The 25,658-nt window shown below is 40.4% G+C and overlaps 1 protein-coding gene across 1 annotated transcript in view; it reads left to right on the top strand.

The window, feature by feature from the left end:
• The first annotated feature begins 527 nt into the window (after positions 1-527).
• The window catches only part of FLVCR1 (FLVCR choline and heme transporter 1), a 43,601-nt gene continuing 18,470 nt past the window's right edge, over positions 528-25,658 (top strand). The window contains exons 1-8 of the mRNA XM_063441438.1: positions 528-1,543; positions 3,186-3,330; positions 10,358-10,498; positions 13,127-13,194; positions 14,743-14,846; positions 16,742-16,852; positions 20,057-20,162; positions 20,886-20,997. Of these exons, the coding sequence (XP_063297508.1) occupies positions 695-1,543; positions 3,186-3,330; positions 10,358-10,498; positions 13,127-13,194; positions 14,743-14,846; positions 16,742-16,852; positions 20,057-20,162; positions 20,886-20,997 (1,636 nt within the window). The 5' untranslated portion in view covers positions 528-694. The remainder of the gene's footprint in view (positions 1,544-3,185; positions 3,331-10,357; positions 10,499-13,126; positions 13,195-14,742; positions 14,847-16,741; positions 16,853-20,056; positions 20,163-20,885; positions 20,998-25,658) is intronic.

Below are 25,658 nucleotides of genomic sequence, written 5' to 3'. Positions count from 1 at the left end.
ATTAACCCCACTCTACAGCAGCCCGTTATCTGTATCTGAACAGCCTCGCCCAGTACAGGGTTAATGGGGAGCTCTGTCCAGTAAAGGGCTAATGAGTGAGCTCTGGCAATTAAAAGGTTAATAAGTGGGCTCTGCCCAGTAAAGGGGTTAAAGGTGGGCTCTGGCCAGTAAAGGGTTAATGGGTGGGCTCTGGCCAGTAAAGGGTTAATGGGTGGGCTCTGGCCAGTAAAGGGTTAATGGGTGGGCTCTGGCCGGTAAGGGGTTAATGGGTAGGCTCTGCCCGGTAAGGGGTTAATGGGTGGGCTCTGGCCGGTAAGGGGTTAATGGGTGGGCTCTGGCCAGTAAGGGGTTAATGGGTGGGCTCTGGCCAGTAAGGGGTTAACCAGGACAGACCCGTCGCCAGGATGCCGCAGGAAAGCCACGCGCCTCACTTCCGCCCCGCCCACATCTCACCTTAGCCACGCCCGCCAGAGGGGCGGGGCTGGTGTCTTTGTCGCTCTGCCTTAGCCAGGGGCGAGTTATAGCAATAGGGGGTCTCCTCCCTGTCTCTGATTGGCTGCCGGAATGACACGTTCGCTCTGATTGGTCACCGTGTGCCGGCTCATTCATTAGGCGGCGGAGTGTGCGGCGTGAGCCCTGTCATGCCGGGTCCGACACGGTGATTCCTTATCAGCGCCACACTCACTCACACAGCATGGTATCCACCAACAGCCCTCACCACAACGGCCACATCCCGGGCCAGCAGGACATGTCAGCGTCCGAGACCAGCAGCAACGGGGACATCCATCACCTGGCCGGGCTGGCCCCCAAGGACACACAGCCTGAGCTGGATGGGGCCCCCAGGAGCCCAGACCATGAGCTGCCCACTTACACCACCAATGTGGCCCCCAGGAGCCCAGACCATGAGCTGCCCACTTACACCACCAATGTGGCCCCCAGGAGCCCAGACCATGAACTGCCCACTTACACCACCAATGTGGCCCCCAGGAGCCCAGACCATGAGCTGCCCACTTACACCACCAATGGGGACCTGCAGCAAGGTGGGGCCCCCAGAAGCCCAGATGAGAGGGAAGCCATGCTGTCAGGCCAACAGAAGCCCCTGGAGACCCGGCTGTTTTACAGGAGGTTTGCCATCCTGGGGGTGTTCAGCCTGTACTCCCTGGTCAATGCCTTCCAGTGGATCCAGTACAGCATCATCACCAATGTCTTCACTGACTTCTATGGGCTGAGCTCTGATAAGATAGACTGGCTCTCTATGGTCTATATGCTGGTCTATGTGCCCCTCATCTTCCCTGCCACCTGGCTACTGGACAAGAAGGGGCTTAGGGTCACTGCCCTGCTGGGTTCGGGGCTGAACTGCCTGGGGGCTTGGTTTAAATGTGCCAGTGTCAGGCCGGATTTATTTGGGGTCACCATGTTCGCCCAGTTTGTCTGCTCTGTGGCCCAAATCTTTATCCTAGGCTTGCCCTCCAGGGTGGCATCTGTGTGGTTTGGACCAAAGGAAGTGTCAACAGCATGTGCCACTGCTGTGCTGGGCAATCAGGTATTTATATATTGGGTCATGTGGGTATAAGGCATATACGGCATCAAGGGGCTTCTCCATGGCATGGTGTGTATGCGCCAAAGGGGTGGTGAGTGTGTTACAGGCCAATAGTTGTTATAACATATAGAGTGAAGTACTGCAGAATAAGTTAGCGCTATATAAATACCAATAATAATAACACACTAGCATTCTAATCATTGTGTAACTGTAAACGGGTAATGTTACTGAAATCATTGATGGATCACCGTTGGCGCTCCAGTAGTATATTGTATTGTTTAACAGCTGGAGTGCCTACAGTTAGCTTTCTGATATTAAGAAATCTTAGAACAATCCATTTTCTACTGTGGGAAGTTTTAGCTTACATTCAAAATTATAAGTTCTTTTGAGCTGGGCCCTTAGTAACCTCTGGTTTCTTGTTAACATTTGTAATTTGTTAATGTTTCCTTCCTACCCCTTCAGTACAATTGTAAAGCGCCGCAGACTATGCTGGCGCTGTATAAATGCAGATCATTTTTCTGATGGGCACTGTCGAGAGTTGTATCACAGCAGCTGTAGGCATATAATTGCCCAAGTTTAAATTTGAAGAAGTCTGCGTTTGGTACATGAAAAAAATATCCACACACAATACTAGTGAAAGTATTGATCTGCTTTTATAAAGTGGTAAAGTTTACTTCTTACAATCATGTAGCCATGTCCATTCCAACATTCTATATACATGCCTGTAAGGAATAGTCCTCCGATTCTTTTCACAAGCATAGAGGAAGTTTATACTTGGTTGATACTCAGTAAGTGTAAATATTTGCATAAAGAAACAACTTTTTAGCTACGCGTTTCCTTGTGATTATGGCCCTCGCCAAAGAACTTATGTCATTTCTGTCACGTTAAATAGACCATCTTAGTGCAACAATTGAAACAGAGCTCAAAGGGAAATATGCTAACAATGTCTTATGTCACACACATTGCTGTCATGTGTACTGACTGCTATATACTGTACACATCCTTGCATCAGTAAATAGTTCTTAGTTACTAACCTGAGACTGTATGTTTTGGCTCAGCTTCAAAACACACAGTATAAAGGAAGAGAAGATGCATTTTAACTCTGAGTTTATTCGTATGACCATTTTAGGCCAACATTATCAAATTGAAATAATTATTCATCTCCGCTTTATAGCTGACTGTTCCAACCTAACATTTGTGATGTCCTAGTGAAATCTACACAATTCTTAGTTTAACAAATAATTGATCTAATTACAAGAGCTGATAATCTAAGTGAATATTAAACCACCCTGGAATGTAGTTTTATGTGTGTGTGTAAAAAGGCCCTGGCTAACCAAGAATTGGCATCTTAAAAATGAGGCCTGATGCCGTAGATGTCCCTCTCCCCCTTTGTGAGGACTTTGTTGCAGTAAATATTAGCAGGGCTCAAAATTTCCACTAGCCCTCTGCAAGTGAAAATGTAACCCTGGAGAGTGTTACATTGACCCTTCAGGCATGAAGTGGCAAGTAACTTTTAATATTTGTAAACATGGGTTTACACTCTAATCCAAAAAAGAAGCCCTCGTTTTTTGTTATTTATTTTTATAGCTGCAATATGATTCCTTCCTTCCTTGTTTATTTTAATCGTATCATTTTGTTTTTCCAGTTAGGTACAGCTATTGGTTTCCTTCTACCTCCTGTGTTGGTCCCAAAAGTAGACAATAACGTTGAATTTACAGGACATAACATCAGCATTATGTTCTATGGTACAGCTGCTGTGTCCACTTTTCTGTTCATCCTGACCATAGCAGGTTAGTGTCTAATCCTATTACTGTCAAGTAGATTCATTTCTTTTATTGCCATTATGAGAAAGTGTGTGTAAATGGGACCAGAGCTCTGTTATGCATGCATAGTATTCCATATGGTTGTCTTAAAGGAACATTACAAATACTAGCTGACAGTGTACTGTGTTTGTGAACATTTTCTTGCATATGTTTTTTTAGTTTTGTCTTTCATATGCCTTTGTCTCTCTGGCGTTCCTGACGTGGCGGTGTACACAAAGCTGTACATTCTAGTATGCACGCCTAAAAACAGGGGTAGGCAACCTCCGGCACTCCAGAGTTTGTAGACTACATCTCTCATAATGCTCTTACAGGTATAATGCAGGCAAAGCATCAGGGGAGATGTAGTTCACAACATCTGGATTGATGAAGGTTGTCTATCCTAGCCTCAGAAAACCATTATTGATGTATTGTAATGGACAAATGGCCCCCATTACTGATGGAGAAGGCACTGCAAGTATATATGGTGCTTCTCCCATTTATTTCGCTCTGAGATTAGGGTATGACTTCGGTTTCCAGATTAATCATGTGAGCTGGATCAGAACCTAGGAACTGCAGGAGTAACTTATAAATAAGTATTGCATGCATATTCTGTATAATGCATATAACTTTGCAATACAATCCACTCTGTAAGAATCACTAATAAACTGCTTTCCATGCACCCAGTCTTTACAATCTATATTCAGCCTTATAACTGTTCTAATATTTTCGACACCTTTCAATCTCTGGTGTATCTGAAATGATTCCCCGTACCCTCTCAACTGCTTGTAAATCTGCCCAATAATGTAAATAGCTGGATACATACTGTGCACTTGTTAATCGCGTATTCCTTCCCAATGGAATAATCAAATACAGAGGAAAGTTCTCTTCTCATTGGATTGCCCAGTACATTTTTAAAGTATAGTGATGCTCTACTTTACTTTGTGATGGCATAGACTTATGGGAACTGTAGTTCTTTTACATCTAGAGTATGGTGGCTAGCCATCACTGCTCTAGGAGGAATGTCGAAGCATTTTCATACGTTACCTGTTTTGACATGGCTTACCAGGCCAGTCCCATGTTGTGTAAATAGAGTACAGGAGAGGGTTAGGGCCACCTGTGTCCCTGCTATTAGAAGGTCATTTAGTGCCGTGTGATGGATGCTCTAATCACCTTCTTTAACCAATATCCCAGGTGTGTAGTGTTAAGTGATTTGAATCTGTTCAATGTGGGATGAATATGGAATTGTAGCTTCATAAAAGTGTTACCTATTAAAAGTCCTGCAGGTCCTATGAAAATAATGAGATTTAATCTCTATAACCTGAATTGCAGTGAAACAAAGTCCTGTTTTGGTTGCAATGCTGTCACCTTGCCTATTTAATTAATTTCTCTAAAATGCCTAGCAGTTGTTGGACGTTTTGCTCTATCAGGGTGTGTAGAAGACACACAGAGTATAATTGTGCAGTATCATGCTGCCTTGCTAAGCAATCTCACCTGCCATGAGGTCAGCCAGAAATCCTTCTTGTAAGGAACCCAATGTAAATACACGACTCCAGGCAGTGATCTAACTTGGCCGCTGAATACGCCCTGCGGGATTCCACAGAGCCTCTTAGATGTCTGTGAGCTCTTAGCTATTTCATGTTGAGAGTCATGGTTTTAGTGTGAGCTGCAAATACATGGGATGTTTGTACTTTTCTTTAAAGTCTTGTCAGAAATAGAATGGATCAAACATTTCCAGCATTCCCTAGTTTTATATTTTTACAGCCATGCTGTGAATATCTGTACATTGCTCAGAGTTACTCTGGGTTTATTATGAATGTATAGTTCCCTGTTTTTTTTATTAAATTTTTTTGTCTGTTCCTATAATTTCGTCTTATGTTTAAATTGTAAGGTCGGTGCTAAATACTGAGATGGTGATGATGATTTAGTTCAGAAAAATATGTTATCGGTCGATTCGGGATTCATCCATATAGTGTATCGGTTCAGACAAATCTTGCCCATTTAGTAATTTTGTGAAAAACTATTCGGTTGAACCAAAAGACGCAAAAATGCACCAGTCTGTGTACTGTGAAATATATACATTGTATAAATGCTAGGCAGTATACTGATAGAATCCAAATACAAAAAAATACAATGGATGAAACTTGGCTCAACACTTATGAGAGGGATCCCCTTAACCCCACACTGAAATCAAACACACAAAATAAATATATATGTATGTATGTGGAGCTCTAAAATACCTGGATGATAGAGTAGGCAGGTAAATACAGTTGATGGGTAGCAAGTACACATCTATAAAGAATACAAAACAGTACAATAGTGCAGATGATATAGACTATAGTAGAAAGTGTGGGTGAAGAATATTCAACTCACAGGAGAAGTGGTGGCCTGATCCAATCACAATGCTTCCCCATAGGATTGGCTGAGACTGACAAAGATCAGGGGCAGAGCCAGCACAACACAGCCCTGGCCAATCAGCATCTCCTCATAGGGATGAATTGAGTCAATGAATCTCTATGAGGAAAGTTCAGTGTCTGCATGCAGAGGGAGGAGACACTGAGTGTTTGGATGCATTTTAGGCAGTCATGACCCAGGAAGGATCTCTAGCAGCCATCTGAGGAGTGGCCAGTGAAGTTATCACGAGGCTGTAATGTAAACACTGCATTTTCTCTGAAAAGACAGTGTTAACAGCAAAAAGATTCTACACACTAAAACAAATTCAATAAGTTGTTCTGGTGACTATAGTGTCCCTTTAAGTTAAGAAATGGCATAGTTTGAAATCTAAGTTCAAACCATGGGGTGGGGGCTAATGTATTAAAATTAAAAATAAATTTCATTTCTTCAGTGCCAATTTTCTGTTGAAATCTCCCTCAAATTTGTTTTAACATATTTAAGTGCACAGAAAGTGAGATCTTGTGGGTTTTGATTGTGGTGTGTTTTGAAAGGTTGGGAGACACTGTGTTTCGACATCTTTCTTAATATTCCTAACGTGTTCTGATACATTAATATGTAGGCATCTAATAGTTCTCCCAATATATAGCATGTTGCAGGGGCATTTCAACATAAATTAAATTTTTTTTTTTTTTTTTAATTGATCTTTGGCAAATTTTTTTATATTGCTTATATGCCTCTTTTTACTTTTGGTTTCCCTGCCAAACAACTTCCACATCCATAAAACCCCTATTACTGTTTAGGAAATGATTTTCTTTTGATGGATGTTTAAAATTGCTTATGACTGGCGTATTCTTTACATCCCCCTATATATATGATCGTGGGTGTTTTTAGTAGTATGCTCCTTGAGCATTGGATCATAGTGTAGAAGATGTCGATATTTTTTGATGGCATACTGCACTTTTTTTATTTTTGGCGGAGGAGTTACAAATAAACGGGATCTGATTTGATTACTGCTACTGTTTCTTTTACTGTTTCTTTTGAATAATTTACTCAATAAATAGAAAGCCGACTCACTAGCCATTTATGAACTAATCTTACCTTTTACTCTTAGACATCTATAGACTTGGCTTGCTTCTCCTAAAATAAGTGCTGCATATGTGTTTGTTTCTGCAAAAACTATCCATATTTGAGCACACACAAACATGGGAAATTGGTGAAATTATTCACTTTAGAGGGTTTTCTACAAGATTACCGATTTATTGCATTCTGAAACACTCCACTGCTTTTTTTTTTCTTTTTTTTCTTTGTGTGGGTGTTCATTGTGTATATGAGGATAAAGGCAGTCCACAAAAAACTAGTTTTCTTTTGTTTTTTTCTTTATACATTTTTCTTTTTTGTATGTGCATTCATTTAATCTGCTAATGTGAGTTAATCTCCAGACTGATTGACATGTTCATTAATCCTTGTATCTGGGTTAGTCTCTTGTTGTCTGGAAAGAAATAGCTCCGATTAGTGTCCCTGTTTTCTTCCTATTCTCCCACATATGTATCTAATATATTGTTGATGGTACTTTTGGTAAAGTTATAGGAGTACTCCAGGCACAGTAACAAATTTGCATTATTTGAAAGTTTTTTTTTTTTTGTACAGAGAGTATTTGTGTACTGTTTAGAAGTGTAGTGATTTTTATTTTATTTCTGCGTGGGGGGGGGGGGAGGAGAAGTTTGGGAGATTGATAATGTACATATCTGAGTGAAGCATTACAAGACATTCTCCAGATGAAGTCTGTAGATCTAATCAATTTAAATTTCAATATATTTTGAGAGATTATGTGGCTTTGATCTTCATTCCTGTTTATCCCACCTTCTAGCAGACCGCTTGATGTAAGGAAGCAGTAGATAAGCACGCCCAAGAAAAAAGTACTTTAGTTTTTCTTGGGGTTATAATTTTTTTCTTTGCATACATTTTATTGTATGATATAGAATGTGTTTAAAATAGGGTAATTTATTGTGATATGTGTTTTCATTTTTTGTTTTGATATGCTTGTGAAAGGCTGCTTTTTGTTTATGACCCTTCTTGAAAATAAATATATTACTTACAGCCCCTAAGGTGTCTGAGGATTGTGACTGAGGGGCCATGAGCATACGGTCAAACAAGTCCTCCGTAAAGAGAATAATGCTGTATGATGACAGCTGTAGAATCCCTTCAGATCTAATCCAACAAGACTAATATTCTTCAGAATGGAGGCATGTTTTGAAATTGCCTTACTAGTACAGGAACAGTGAAATGACAAACTCAAAAGCCAGTACCGGGGGCTCCTCTTGCTGCTCGTGCCCATTCTTCATCCATTTTAAATAATGTAGGTAGTACATTCAAATATATGCAAAAATAAACTAACTCAAAGTAAGATTCACATTAAGTTTTATATCAAACCAGGAATTGTCTGGTGCGTACTATTCTTTCTTGCACTAAGGTGTGCTTTTTTTGGGCACAGCCAAGGGTTTTGGGTTGTAGGACAGAAAGGCTGGGATTGGGAGAAAAACAGTTTGTTTAAAAAATAAATACATTCTTACTGATTAGCAATAAAGAAGAACAATCACCCATTGTAAATTAAGACTGACAATTTGTGCGTCTGTGTGCATGTCTTCCCTTTTAGATATGTATTTATGAGATAAATTTGCTACTGAACGTGTAAAGACCCGATTAAGACCTCAATAAAAAGAGTAAATGGCGGAACACATTGTCTTCTCAGACAAGGGTTGAGTCAGCCTGATCAGTCTCTGGAAGCTTCCCTCTGTACCATTGATCTCTGTAATAGCTTTTTTTATTTTTATTTTATTTTATTACAGTACATGTGTACTTTGGCATGGTTCTTTTTAATAGCCCTGTGCCAAACCAAGTCTTTAAACTCCCTTGGCATACTGTTCCTATTTTTTTTTTTTTTTTTTTTTTTTAAATTACAATGTTTGTATGCTACCATATTCTGCTTGTGCTATGTATGGGGGGACTGCAGTGGCTTTGTAGGATTGTATTTGTGCAGATGTGGCATGTATTGTTTATGTGCATGAGTAGTTTGTCGTGTGTCATGTTGTGTGGGCTGTTTATGGAATTGCTGCTGTTTGGTGTGTGTGTGGGAGGGGGGGAGGAGGGGAGGTTGGCTGCTTGGGGTATTGCTATAGGAGGCTGCTTCTGAGGTTGTCTTAGTGTATGTGGGTTGTTGGTGGTGTTGTGTTTGGGCTTTGTGTGTGTGTGTTTGTGTTTGGACTATTTTATAGAACTTTTTTTTGGGGGGGGGGGAGAGGGGGTTCAGCCACTTTACATGTGTAGGTAACCTCCGTGGGCTCCACTGGCGACCCTGCTGGCCATTTACGGGTTAGGGACACGGGCTACACTGACTGCTGAAGGCTTCTCTCCTCCAGCACAGATTCCCTTTCACAGTTGCTGGGGATAAGTGGTCAGCTGTCACGTCCTCCAAAAGCTGCAATTAGTAAATGGAGGACTGACCTTTACCAACTACTGTAATCACCGCCAGGTCTGAATGTCAGTTTGGAACTAGTCGATATCTGAAGAAGTTCCACTTGGACCCCTGTTAGGTCAGCTCCAGGGGAGGTCCTTAGATCTCCACTGCCTGATTGGGTCTGGCAACCTTTTGTGCCATGCTAAGGCACCTCACATGGTATAGGTTACTGAGCCCTGATCTGTAGGATAAACTTCGAACTGCGTAACCTGGAAAGTCTCCCATCACCAAAACGCGTTTACTTGAACTGTAAGTTACCGTTTCTTGGCTTTTATAATCCCTTGATTAAACAATCTTATTAATGTACTGTACCTCAAACATGGTCTATCTCTTAATATAAGGTTCATACCAGTTGTCAAGATTTGTATTCTTTGATGAATATGTACTCTGTGACTGTTATCACTTACTTAATGCTTCATACAAATTGTTAAATAATTCCTTTTGTAAAACGTAAAAGAATAAGTCTTAAAGTGTTAAACCGTGTCACTTCTGCAATTGTTGTGTTTATTGCCCTTTTAATGGCTCATTTCCAGGGAGTGGTCTAATCTAGATTCACTGGTTCTAGAGGAACTGCATATATTATTGATTCAGTCCACTTTATTCCCCTAGATGACTGTGACAGTAGGCTTGGTTGTGAAAAAGTACATAGTTCAGTGCTACTGCACTGTGTGTCTATGGGTTGCAGAACCGCAACAGAAAAAGCTGAGTGAGATGCTTGTGGCAGCTAGAGGAAGCAAAATGAGCAGCCAATCAGCATGAAGTAGAAGGGATGAACAGCCAATCAGCATGGATTGACTGCTAGATTTGTAGCTGGGCTCCGTTTACCCTCCTCCAGGGATGCCATTCAGTAATGGTGCAAAGACTGGGTTGGACTGAGGGTGGAGGCATTGTAGGAAATGCACACAAAAATAGTTGGTATTGAAGCTGAAGTAGTTTGGTGTTTTGTTTTTCCTATACATTTGCAGTGTCCCTTTAAGTGACCAGTTTAGGTTTCATTAGATGGAGCCCTAGAGTTCCTTTATCATTTAATCATCGATAATTGTATTTTTGATGGTGTCATTTTTAAGATATGAAAGAGCTGATCTGTTAACAAACTCGATTTCCTTACAGTTTTCAAAGAGAAGCCAAAGGTCCCTCCCAGCCAGTCTCAAGCAGTTCTGCAGGATAATTCTCCTGACGATTACTCCTACAAAGTCTCCATACTGAATCTCTTTAAGAATGTCCCCTTCATACTCCTATTGGTCAGTTATGGTAAGTTTAAACAGAATATGTCTACAAGAAACCACCTTCTCGTGTTATTATATTTTTCTCCTCAGAGCAGCTTGCAATGGGCGTAATGAACGGTCAACAGATTTGAAAGGTTAATGTGACTGGTCCCAGAAAGTGACTGCATTGTGATTTTGTTGTAGGAAGTCCCAAACAGTTACCTCAGACTAATAATAATGATACTTGCTCACTACTACCACAAAACACCATTACTCTCGTTACAAACCCTGTGAATGCATACTGCAAGGCCAGTGTGTTCTACTGTCTAACGCAGCAACTCTTGTCATGATTTGCAGACAAATGCTGTAGTGTTTTCAAAAATAGTTATATGTTTATTCTGGAAAAGGGTGAGGGCCAACATGTTGAGCTCCCCTCTATTCCTTTCATGAGGGCACCCATTTTAGAACAGTGGGGTGATCTAATAAGTCTAAGGAATAAAGTGCGTCAAAGTAAAGGAGGGATCCAATAAGTTGAAGGGACACTATAACTTGCATAGACCACTTACAAGTCTTGAGCAGTTATGCCTCACAAGGGAACAACAGAGTGGGGCATTTGCTTCTTGTACAGTCTTATCTTGAATGCTGTGCAGATTCCACCCCTGTGGTTCACAGCCACTCGCAAGAGTGACCATGGGAAGACGTTTTCGGACAAACAGTGGGAAGTCATGTTCCTGTTGGTACACAAGTCTTCTATAGACACAAATATGTAGGAAATGAATTGCAACTTGATAATGTGGTGGTACAGGACCGTAGTGGCATTGAATAAGTTTGCCCCATCAGTCCCTGCTCTATGCTGACACTGTGGGGGTGACAGGGACTCTTTTTACATATTTGTTGGTCTTTTCCTCAGTGTGACTCAGGGGACTACAGACTGAACAAGATCTCCCCTCCTTCCCATTACCTCCCCTATTTCTCTCTGCCCTCTCTGCATTTTTTGGAGATCTTTCTTTCCCTCACTCAGGAATAGTGAAGACCTGCAGTTGCATAGTTCTAAACCTCCAGTGAAATCACAGTTGTGTCTGATGACTACACAATCTGACGACTGAATAGATGTTTAGTAACTCTCTACCTTTTTTATTTATATATTTTTTCCCAGTGGTGACACTGTTTACATCTTTCATGTTTCTCTATTATTTTTTTGTCTAAGACCTCGTATATCAAAACGCCTCCTAAAATAAAGATTGTCAAAAAAATATGAAGGTAAAATAAGGTTTGGAGATGCACTATAAATATAGAGTGGTCCGTCCAATAAGAACTGGAGGAGTCCTGTTTGTTGGTTTTTAGGATGGGGGATCCAAAATTGGTATGAAAATGAGATTGTCTGCGGAGGGTAAGATGAGAGATGTGAGAAAAGTAGTAGCCCATGCAAATTTAACAAAAGGAAAGAGGTGGGTGGCATTAAAAGCTTAATAAATGATTCGAAGAGGTTCGGAAAACAGGTAAAATTAATAAGTGTTTTGTTTTTTCTTCTTTTATTACACCTCTCCCCTCTGTCAGTCCTTACATTGGCTTCCTGTATCCTATAGGAGTCAATTCAAGGTGCTAACCCATACCTATAAAGCACTGAACAATTCTAGCCCCTCTTATATCTTCACTGATCTGCAGGTATGCCCCTTCTCGGTCTCTCCGCTCTGCCCATGACCTTCTCCTATTCGCTGCTCGCACCCGTATGGCCAACACACGCTTGCAGGACTTCTCGCGGATGACTCCTTTCCTTTTGGAATAACCTGCCTATGACCATCACGCTCTCCCCTAGTCTTCAATCATTTAAGAAACCCATCTCTTTAGGAAAGCTTATGGCCTCCCAGAGTAACCTCTACCTCACATACCTGTCTCTTGTTCTCTCCTAAAGGGCAGCACTCTATTCTCTTATTCTCTCCTCCAGCTCTGCTTCACTCCCACCTTATTTGATTGCTACCTCCTGTCCTGTTGTGTTTTACACCCACCTCCTATAGACTGTAAACTGGTTTGTGCAGGGTCCTCTTCAACCTATTGTTCCTGTAAGTTTTTGTAATGGTCTCATTTATTGTTAAATCTCCCCCTTTGATAATATTGTAAAGCGCTATGGAATATGTTGGCGCTATAAAAATACCAGTAATAATAATAGAGGGGAATTTATTATATCATGTGTTAGTTTTTTAAAATTGGCTATTATTCTAATTGTGCTAAGTGTCAGTGTATGTGAATGCACATCTGTGTTTGTGTGGAGTGCTGGCATGTGTTAACTGCCTGTAACGAAAGTATATCTTGGCTGAAATGATATACAAACTAATTACATTGTAGTAAAAGCAAAAAAAAAGTCAGTTCTATTAAACACATTTGTTTTATTTCTTCCTTGTTTTATGTGCATTAACTAAGCCAGAAAATCAGCTATGCCTTGCATTAATAATTAAAGGTTTCTCCAATTATTAACAATCACTGAACAATGCATTGATCGAGAGTTTTTCATTGAAAACATTTAAATTCAATTGTTTCTCATTGACCTTATCAATGTGCAATTGATGCATCCAGGAAAAAACAAAAACTCTCCTTCTAGCTGTGTCCTGATGTGAAATAATATTTACTTAGGGGATAATCTCGTTTCTTTTTCTTTTTTGTTTTTTTTTTATTGCAGGGATTATGACTGGATGTTTCTATTCTGTGTCCACACTATTAAATCAAATGATTACATTTCATTATGAGGTCAGTATCCATCAATTTTCCCAATTTAGTCATTCCTAATATTTTATGTTTAATTACACGACTCCCCTCACCATCCCATCCCCCATAATATTGTAATGGTAATAAAGCTCATTGGTAGTTAACAGAGTGTTCAGATTGAATCTCAACTCTCTGGGGGTCTTTTAAATACTTATTTCCTCTACTTGTACTCAGCATTATAATATCTGATCTATTTCTGATAGCAAGACTTCTGAGAGTAGCCTAAATATTTATATATGTGATATTCTTGCATCATGCAATGGTTCTAGTGCCAATTTACTTTACTTTAAAAATGTTTTTATTTAAATGATCTTGCGCCATGTAAGCCAAGGACTTTTTCAAGTATTTTGCTATGTCCCTGGAATCGTTTCAAGTTGATTTCTGGGAAAATAACCGGTTTCATACTTGTTGGGCAATAGCTTGGCTTAGTCTAACATGCTGACAGCATAAAGGATGTCATGTCATGTCTCAACTTTCCCTTTATTGTAAGCTTTTCTATCACACTGTTTGGCAAAGTGTTTTAAGCTCAAATATATACATTGTTACACCAGAAGGACTGGCACCAGTTGAGCCATTAACCTTTAAAGAGTACAGTGTTGTTTGCTTTTGGGAAACCATAAGGGCCCACTTGCAGAACACGACATATATAATCCTTTATTTTGGGATATATAGCAGGTCTGTCATGATACAAATCCGTTTGCCACGTTCTTGTCATAAAGATTCTCATTACAAAACAGAAACCCGATTATTTAAAAGTCTCTGACATTTTTTAGATGAAAAGAAAAGCCCTTTCAAATACATCTTGGAAATCGAGAGCTCGGTGAAATTTGACTACTGAATAGGTAGACTGCAAATGACTTCATTGTTGGTGCAATAGGAATAATTAGATACACCCGAAGCTCTGGGTAAAGCCAAAGCAAATTGTTTTAGTTTGAATGGTGTAGGGCATTCTTCCCCAAGAAACTGGAAATCGGGTATTGCTTACTGATGTTTGAAGGTTTGTGAAACCCATTTAATCAACGAGTGTTCTCCTTTTTGTATAGGACCAAAGTTCTCACAGAAAGATAGGAAGGTAAAGATCTGGTCAATCAAGGGAAACCAACTAATAATGTACCTGACCTCATAACTGGCAACCAAGTTTCTATTTACTCTCGATTGAGAGAATTGGGAGCCTGCACCTTCTACTGTGGGGAGTGATCTTATTACGGTGAAGGAGAACCTGGCTGAACGGTCAGTGGGCTGCATTTCCTGTAATAAGAAATCCGTTGCCACAGTTCTTTTCAGGAGTTGGAGGTGGCACATGATGGGGACGGTGGCCACAGTTCTTCTTTATGGCCCAGTGTTTGGCATGTTTTCAATAATAGTTGTTACACTCTTGGTATAAATACTTTACAAAATTATTTCTCAGGCAATATGCTCATTAAAAGAACCATTGTATGTTGTGGCTCGAAACGAGGACGATCACTTTAATTCCTTTTTTATTACGATCACATGAAATCCATTTAGTATAAATACGTAATCTTTACATAGGGAGAAGAAGTTAATGCTGGCAGGATTGGCCTAACATTGGTTATCGCAGGAATGATTGGCTCCATTATCTGCGGCCTGTGGCTGGATTATTCTAAAACCTACAAGTAAGTACAACTTGAATTTTTTATTTTTTTTATTTTTTTTAATTTGAAAGCTTTCTCTGCTCAGGTAATTGGTGTGATTAACCAGTTACTGTATTCCTGTAACTGCACATACATGTGTCCGGCTCTTGAGGACTAGGAACAACAAAGTAATTGCTTTTAATTAAGTCAAACAGACGTTGTCTTACTTAATAGAAGATTAAATGTTCACCAGTGCGTCTGATACCAGCTGCCCGTACAATTATGCAATATAACTGCCGGTATTGCTCTCTGTTTATTTTGACTTCCTATCCATCTATCAGGGTTTTCTTTATTATTTATTTAATAAGAATAAATATTGGGCAAGCGTGGCCATTTTTAAATTTGGAACAATTTTGTGGTTATTCACTAAAGTGAGAATTTAAGACCGTAATAGCAAAACTAGAAAAATTCTCCAAGTCCGCTATCTGTGCTTTCAGTTCTTTGGCTACTTAGGCCTTAAATGTGAAATTCACATTGAATTGCTGTAATTTTTACTTTAGTATGAACCATGTTTGTTTCCAGTAAATATTATGTAGCAGATAATGAGGCAATATGCACACAGTGTATTCTGACTTACATTTACAGACCCATATAACATCACTGCTCAATTCTCTGCCCTAAAGGAGATAAATCACAAAATGAAACCAGGTGCATGATATATATTATAGTGTCCCTTTAAAGGAAGTCTATACTCTTAGGAATACAAAGTTGAATTCCTAACACTATCGTGCCATCTGGGTCCCCACTCTCCCTGTGGAACATAAATGGTTAAAAATAAAAATAAAAAAAACCTTTCTTTGCTACCTGTTTCCAGCACCGATGTGTCTCTGTGCTGGGTCGATGCTCTGCCGCCTCTGACATCATCTGGCAGGGCAGGGGGGCCAGATGCGCATGTGCTGCGGGTACATTAGGAAAGCATAGAATCAATGGTTTCCATGGGGATTTCACTGACGCTGAATATTCTCATTCATAGTGTGAGGACATCCAGCGTTGTTTAAGGGACTCTGAGTCTGGTAAACCCCAGAAGCGCCTCTAGTGGCTGTCTGGTAGCTTCTCAAACTGCAATGATTTACATCACAGTACTCATTTGAGATGAAGTGGTCTGGGTGCCTATAGTGTCCATTTAAACAGAATGTGTGCACAAAAAAGATGTTAATCAGATGTTAACTTGCTTTAGAAGTTTTTATCTCCTCTTGTGTAAATTGAACTTTAATCACACACAGGAGGCTCCTGTAGGGTCTAGCAGACTAGTAACAGGATATAAATTCTAAATTAAACATAATGTGCAATAAAGAAAGTGTAAACATTAGATGACTCTTTACAGGGAGACTGTTTGTTGCATACAGGGAGGTGTGACTAGGGCTGCATACACAAAGTGCTTTAACTGATAAATGGCAGAAAATTGAGCAGTTAGATAGCAGGAATAGTATCTATACACCACAATCCACTCTACTAAGCTAAAGTTGTTTTAATGTTCAGTTTAGTGTCCCTTTACTTGTACGTCATAGCGTGTATTTGTGCTTCCTGGACATCAATTTATCAGATTTTCATTTTTGCCGTTTTCTTAGTGTATTACCACATCCAGTTCTGCCAAGTCAGAAAATATAATTGTAAACATCTTAAAGATATCACTGGCAAATTAATTAAATTCTACCTACCTTCCTTATTTTTTTTTTAAGCGGATGTTTGCCTGTACATACCTTCATTCCTAGAGTAGAATTGTGCAATATCTGGCACACGGCAGCATGCTAGGCATTGTTAGATTAATTGTGAGCGTGCAGGTAATCCTTTCCTGGAGTTTATATGACTGTAGTAAAAAATTTAACATTCTGTGTTTGGCTTTCTAACATGTTTGCTTTCTCTATATCCTTATACAGACAAACAACATTGGTTGTTTACATACTATCCTTTATCTGTATGCTGGTATTCACCTTCACTTTGGATCTTGGAAATATCGTTGTTGTATTTGTAACCGGAGGCGTCCTTGGGTAAGCAAGGCACAATATACCTGATTTCTTATAAACACAGTATTTCTGTATCTTGGTCCGTGATCGAGGAGCCTGCTACTAATGTAGCAATCACTAGTTTAAGATTCCAATCAGCTGAATTCTCTGGTAATCATTGGATCGCCATTTCCAATAAACTCATTTTATAGAGAAACCTCTAAGCACCAAAGAACTCCAGGTTCTATAACCGTTTCAATGAGATGAAACAGAGGAAGACAGAATGACCTATAAGATTAGGCAGAAAGAGGCTAAACAAGTTATAAGAGCTTCCAAATCACACACAGAAGAGAAAATAGCACAGTCAGTAAAAAAGGGGGACAAAACTTTTTTTAGATACATAAATGAGAAAAGAAAAGTAAAACAAGGATTAGTTAGATTAAAAACAAAAGAAGGAAGGTATGTAGATGAGGATAAAGGTCTAGCTGACTGCCTCAATGAATATTTTTGTTCGGTATTTACAGATGAAAATGAAGGAAAGGGACCTCAGTTAAGAAAAAGGATAAATTAGTCATTTATTACACGTGAGTTTACAGAGGAAGAGGTTCTATTTCAACTGTCAAAAGTAAAGACAAATAAGTCAATGGGACCTGATGGAATACACCCAAAGCTATTAAAAGAGCTTAGTGGTGTACTAGCAAAACCATTAACAGATTTATTTAACCAATCATTGATAACAGGAGTAGTCCCAGAAGATTGGAAGTTAGCGAATGTTGTGCCCATTCACAAGAAAGGTAATAGGGAGGAGTCGGGCAACTATAGGCCAGTAAGCCTTACTTCAGTAGTGGGGAAAGTGATGGAAACCATGTTAAAGGATAGGATTGTTGAACATCTAAAAACACATGGATTTCAAGATCAGAGACAACATGGGTTTACTTCAGGGAGATCATGCCAAACTAATCTTATTGATTTTTTTGATTGGGTAACTAAAATTATAGATCAGGGTGGTGCAGTAGACATTGCTTACCTAGATTTCAGTAAGGCTTTTGACACTGTTGCACATAGAAGGCTTATCAATAAACTACAATCTTTGAGTTTGGATTCCAATATTGTTGAATGGGTAAGGCAGTGGCTGAGTGACAGGCAACAGAGGGTTGTAGTCAATGGAGTATATTCGAAGCTTGGGCTTGTCACCAGTGGGGTACCTCAGGGATCTGTACTTGGACCCATTCTCTTTAATATTTTTATTAGTGATATTGCAGAAGGTCTTGATGGTAAGGTGTGTCTTTTTGCGGATGATACTAAGATATGTAACAGGGTTGATGTTCCAGGAGGGATAAGCCAAATGGAAAATGATTTAGGTAAACTAGAAAAATGGTCAGAGTTGTGGCAACTGACATTTAATGTGGATAAGTGCAAGATAATGCATCTTGGACGTAAAAACCCAAGGGTAGAGTACAGAATATTTGATAGAGTCCTAACCTCAACATCTGAGGAAAGGGATTTAGGGGTGATTATTTCTGATGACTTAAAGGTAGGCAGACATTGTAATAGAGCAGCAGGAAATGCTAGCAGAATGCTTGGTTGTATAGGGAGAGGTATTAGCAGTAGAAAGAGGGAAGTGCTCATGCCATTGTACAGAACACTGGTGAGACCTCACTTGGAGTACTGTACACAGTACTGGAGACCCCATCTTCAAAAGGATAGTGATACCTTGGAGAGAGTTCAAAGAAGGGCTACTAAACTGGTTCATGGATTGCAGGATAAAACTTACCAAGAAAGGTTAAAGGATCTTAACATGTATAGCTTGGAGGAAAGACGAGACGGGGGGATATGATAGAAACATTTAAATACATAAAGGGAATCAACACAGTAAAGGAGGAGACTATATTTAAAAGAAGAAAAACTACCACAACAAGAGGACATAGTCTTAAATTAGAGGGACAAAGGTTTAAAAATAATATCAGGAAGTATTACTTTACTGAGAGGGTAGTGGATGCATGGAATAGCCTTCCAGCTGAAGTGGTAGAGGTTAACACAGTAAAGGAGTTTAAGCATGCGTGGGATAGGCATAAGGCTATCCTAACTATAAGATAAGCCCAGGGACTAATGAAAGTATTTAGAAAACTGGGCAGACTAGATGGGCCGAATGGTTCTTATCTGCCGTCACATTCTATGTTTCTATGAACTATATAGTTCATATAATGGAGATTTTAGAGTGCAGTTTGTAGATTGAGAGGGATGTATTTCTTTTTCTTGTTTCTTATAATGACCACAGTTTAAACAACACAAAATAGCGGCATTCCTTTGGACTCCTGCTAATACATTTAAATCCATTTAAAATTTAGCTAAAGCAATCGGTCATGGGAAAATAGTAATTTGCTGCTTGTTCCTATTGCGGATTATGGCATAGGGACACTATGGGCACCACAACAACTTTAGCTTAATGAAGCAGTTTTCGTGTGTACATCATGCCCCTGTAGTCTCATTGCTCAAATCTCTGCCATTAAGGAGTTATATCACTTTGTTTATGCAGCCCTAGTCACACCTTCATGCATGTAATGTGCACAGCTGTCCTAAACACTTCCTGTAAAGAGTCATCTAATGTTTACGCTTTCTTTATTGCACATTCTGTTTAATTTAGAATGTATTATCTCCTGCTCTGTTACTAACTTGGTAGACACTGCAGGAGCCTCCTGTGTGTGATTAAGGTTCAATGTATACAACAGGAGATAACTTCTAAAGCAATTAACATCTGATTGAAAATGAAACAATTTTTGTCATACTGGCTCTGAGAGTCTATATCCAGGGGAGGTGGGGCTAGGGCTACATGGACAGAAACAAAAGTTAGTTAACTCCTAAATGGCAATGAATTGAGCAGTGACACTTAAGAGGCATGATCTGTACACAAAAACCTGCTTCATTAAGCTAAAGTTGTTTTAATGCTTAGAGTATCCCTTTAAGGAAAGACCTATGTGCCTTTCCAGGTGTTGTAGGATAAAGGCAGTGTTGTGTGGTGTAGTCGAACACTAGTTGGAGAGTTGTGACTTGACACCTAGGAAGAAAGAACAACTAAGTTTGGAGCATGCCTTCCTTTTTGTTAGTATTTTATAAAATAAATGTATTTTGGTTTTTTTTGTTTTGTTTTAATAGCAATTACTGTTATCGAGATCTGTTCCAGCAAGTTATAATGTCCTCCATTATACCTTTGTGAATTTTAAATTTTTAATATTTTATTTTTTTCTTTAGTTTCTTTATGACTGGGTACCTTCCCCTTGGGTTTGAGTTTGCAGTGGAGATCACTTACCCGGAATCTGAGGGTACTTCTTCAGGACTGCTCAATGCATCTGCACAGGTAACTGGACACTATGGCTTAAAGAACAAGGATTGAAGGATTGTAGACCGACTCTTCTTTCTTTTAATAATCAGTGAGGCATTTAAAATTCGATCAGTTGTGGAGAGGAAGCCATTGGAGCTCCTGCAAAGATGGGAATCATGCAAAGATAAACAAGATTATTCACTTAAGTAAGAATTCAAAGTGAATTTCCAAAATTAAGATCAAAATAGACGATCCAGAAAAATGCTCTACGTCAACTATACTTTCAGTTGAGCTAGTCTGGCCTTAAATGTTAAATTCACTTTGAATTCTCACTGTGGTAAACAATCCTGAAAGACCTGTTGAGGAGTGCATGGACAGCTGTTCTAAGGGGGGGAATAGGGAGGTGAAAGGGGAGGTTGTGCAGGTAAAGGAATCCAAGATACATTATTTTGGCTTAGCTCTACCTCATGATTAACTCAAGCTCAAATCTCCAAACATTTTGGAAAACCTTGTAAACTAAAAAAAAATATTGTCCTGTATTTCAGCAACGGCTTAATTAGCAAACAAATGAAATGTTTAGTTTTGCCAAGGGGGACTAGTTCACTAAGCTGTCCTTTACACTTCAGGGATCACTTTGTTGAAGAGTTGAATTAGGCATTTTGCATGGGATATCTGCTCTAATCTTTATATCAATACAAGTTGTGCCTCTTTACCAAGCTGTCTGCCTGATTCAATGCAGGATTGTCTGTTCTCTTTCAGATATTTGGAATTTTATTCACTTTAGCTCAAGGGAGGCTTACGACGGACTACAATCCCCAAGCCGGGAATATCTTTCTCTGTGTGTGGATGTTCATAGGCATCATTCTAACAGGTCAGTTACTCGACACAGTGATTTGATGCAGCTGCTTGCACATTATAGGAGAAGTTATATCCTAATATAGATCATTAGATAGATTTATGTAGGTAATAGAAATATTTGTGGATAAGCTTTTCAAATTATATTTATTAAAATCTAAAAAAATAGAAATATATATAAAAATATTATTTATTTTTTACAAACATTAAATCTTTTTCAAAGTTTATCCAAAAATATTAAATCAAGGGTATAAATGGACGTGCACAATAATATAGAGATAAGTGCATGAGAATACCGTATATACTCGAGTATAAGCCGAGTTTTTCAGCACATTTTTTGTGCTGAAAAACCCCAACTCGGCTTATACTCGAGTCAATTGTCTGTATTATGGCAATTTGCATTGCCATAATACAGACAGGGGCTGTGGGGGCTGCAGAAATATGTTACTTACCTTTCCTGCAGCTCCTGTCAGCTCTCTCCTCCTCCGCCGGTCCGTTCAGCACCTCGGTCAGCTCCCAGTGTAAATCTCGCGAGAGCCGCGGCTCTCGCGAGATTTACACTGTGAGCTGACAGAAGAGCTGAATGGACCGGCGGAGGAGGAGAGAGCTGACAGGAGCTGCAGGAAAGGTAAGTAACATCTCTCTGCAGCCCCCACAGCCCCCTCCTACACAGTGCCCATCCACTGGACCACCAGGGAAGGAGAGCCCCCCTCCCTGGCCAGCTAGCAAGCAGGGAGGGGGGACGAAAAAAATGTATATATATATTAATAATAAAAAAAATAAAAATAAAAAAATAATAAAATAAAAATAATAATAAAATAAAAAATAATAAAATAAAAAAATAATAATAATAAAAAAATGTAATGAAGCAAAAAAATATTAAAATAATTAAAAAATAAAAATGCCCACCCCCCACCAAGGCTCTGCATCACACTCTGCATTACACACACACACACACACTGCATTCATGCACACACACTGCATTCATGCACACACACTGCATTCATGCACACACACTGCATTCATGCACACACACTGCATTCATGCACACACACTGCATTCATACACACACACTGCATTCATACACACACACACACTGCATTCATACACACACACACACTGCATTCATACACACACACTGCACTCATACACACTGCACTCATACACACTGCACTCATACACACTGCACTCATACACACTGCACTCATACACACTGCACTCATACACACTGCACTCATACACACTGCATTCATACACACACTGCATTCATACACACACTGCACTCATACACACACTGCACTCACACACACACTGCACTCACACACACACTGCACTCACACACACACTGCACTCACACACACACACTGCACTCACACACACACACTGCACTCACACACACACACTGCACTCATACACACACACTGCACTCATACACACACACTACACTCATACACACCATTCTCATACACACACACTGCACTCATACACACCATTCTCATACACACACACTGCACTCATACACACCATTCTCATACACACACACTGCACTCATACACACCATTCTCATACACACACACTGCACTCATACACACCATTCTCATACACACACACTGCACTCATACACACAGCATTCTCATACACACACACTGCATTCTCATACACACACTGCATTCTCATACACACACTGCATTCATACACACTGCACTCATATACACACTGCACTCATATACACACTGCATTCATTATATACACACACTAAATAAATATTCAATTAATATAATTTTTTAAGGATCTAATTTTATTTAGAAATTTACCAGCAGCTGCTGCATTTCCCACCCTAGTCTTATACTCGAGTCAATAAGTTTTCCCAGTTTTTTGGGGTAAAATTAGGGGCCTCGGCTTATATTCGGGTCGGCTTATACTCGAGTATATATACGGTAAGTGTTTTTTGTTTTGTTTTTTATATATATACCGAGTATAAGCCGAGTTTTTCAGCACATTTTTTGTGCTGAAAAACCCCAACTCGGCTTATACTCGAGTCAATAGTCTGTATTATGGCAATTTACATGTAAGTAAGCTCTCTGCCAGCCCCCACAGCCCCCCCCCACTGAACTGCCAATGCTGGACCACCAGGGAAGGAGAGCCATGTATCAAGCAGGGAGGGGGGACGAAAAAAATATATATTATTAATAATAATAATAATAATAATGAAATTAAATAATAATTGCCCACCCCCGCCAAGGCTCTGCAACACACACACACACACACACACACACACACACACACACACACACACACACACACACTGCACTCATACACACACACACTGCACTCATACACACACACACACTGCACTCATACACACACACACTGCACTCATACACACACACACTGCACTCATACACACACACACACTGCACTCATACACACACACACACTGCACTCATACACACACACACACTGCACTCATACACACACACTGCACTCATACACACACTGCACTCATACACACACACTGCACTCATACACACACACTGCACTCATACACACACTGCACTCATACACACACACAGTGCACTCATACACACACTGCACTCATACACACACACAGTGCACTCATACACACACACAGTGCACTCATACACACACACAGTGCACTCATACACACACACAGTGCACTCATACACACACACAGTGCACTCATACACACACACAGTGCACTCATACACACACACAGTGCACTCATACACACACACAGTGCACTCATACACACACACACTGCACTCATACACACACACACACTGCACTCATACACACACACACACTGCACTCATACACACACACACACTGCACTCATATACACACACACACACTGCACTCATATACACACACACACACACACTGCACTCATATACACACACACACACACTGCACTCATATACACACACACACACACACTGCACTCATATACACACACACACACACACTGCACTCATATACACACACACACTGCACTCATATACACACACACACTGCACTCATACACACACACACACACACTGCACTCATACACACACACACACACACACTGCATTCATACACACACACACTGCATTCATACACACACACACTGCACTCATACACACACACACACTGCACTCATACACACACACACACTGCACTCATACACACACACACACTGCACTCATACACACACACAGTGCACTCATACACACAGACTCTGCACTCATACACACACACACTGCACTCATACACACACACACTGCACTCATACACACACTGCACTCATACACACACTGCACCCATACACACACTGCACCCATACACACACTGCACTCATACACACACACACTGCACTCATACACACACACACTGCACTCATACACACACACACTGCACTCATACACACACACACACACTGCACTCATACACACACACACACTGCACTCATACACACACTGCACTCATACACACACTGCACTCATACACACACTGCACTCATACACACACACACACTGCACTCATACACACACACACTGCACTCATACACACACACACACTGCACTCATACACACACACACTGCACTCATACACACACACACACTGCATTCATACACACACACACACTGCATTCATACACACACACACTGCATTCATACACACACACACACACTGCACTCATACACACACACACTGCACTCATACACACACACACACACTGCACTCATACACACACACTGCACTCATACACACACACACTGCACTCATACACACACACACTGCACTCATACACACACACACACTGCACTCATACACACACACACTGCACTCATACACACACACACACTGCACTCATACACACACACACACACTGCACTCATACACACACACACACTGCACTCATACACACACACACTGCACTCATACACACACTGCACTCATACACACACACACACACTGCACTCATACACACACACACACACACACACACACTGCACTCATACACACACTGCACTCATACACACACTGCACTCATACACACACTGCACTCATACACACACACACTGCACTCATACACACACACACACACTGCACTCATACACACACACACACACTGCACTCATACACACACACACTGCACTCATACACACACACACTGCACTCATACACACACACACACTGCACTCATACACACACACTGCACTCATACACACACACACACACACTGCACTCATACACACACACACACACACTGCACTCATACACACACACACACACACTGCACTCATACACACACACACTGCATTCATACACACACACACACACTGCATTCATACACACACACACACACACTGCATTCATACACACACACACTGCACTCATACACACACACTGCACTCATACACACACACACTGCACTCATACACACACACACACTGCACTCATACACGCACACACACACTGCACTCATACACACACACACACTGCACTCATACACACACACACACTGCACTCATACACACACTGCACTCATACACACACTGCACTCATACACACACACACACACTGCACTCATACACACACACACACACTGCACTCATACACACACACACACACTGCACTCATACACACACACACACACTGCACTCATACACA

Source organism: Pelobates fuscus, chromosome 2, assembly GCF_036172605.1.
Source record: "Pelobates fuscus isolate aPelFus1 chromosome 2, aPelFus1.pri, whole genome shotgun sequence".
NCBI lineage: Eukaryota > Metazoa > Chordata > Amphibia > Anura > Pelobatidae > Pelobates > Pelobates fuscus.
This window is presented reverse-complemented; position numbering and strand designations above follow the sequence as displayed.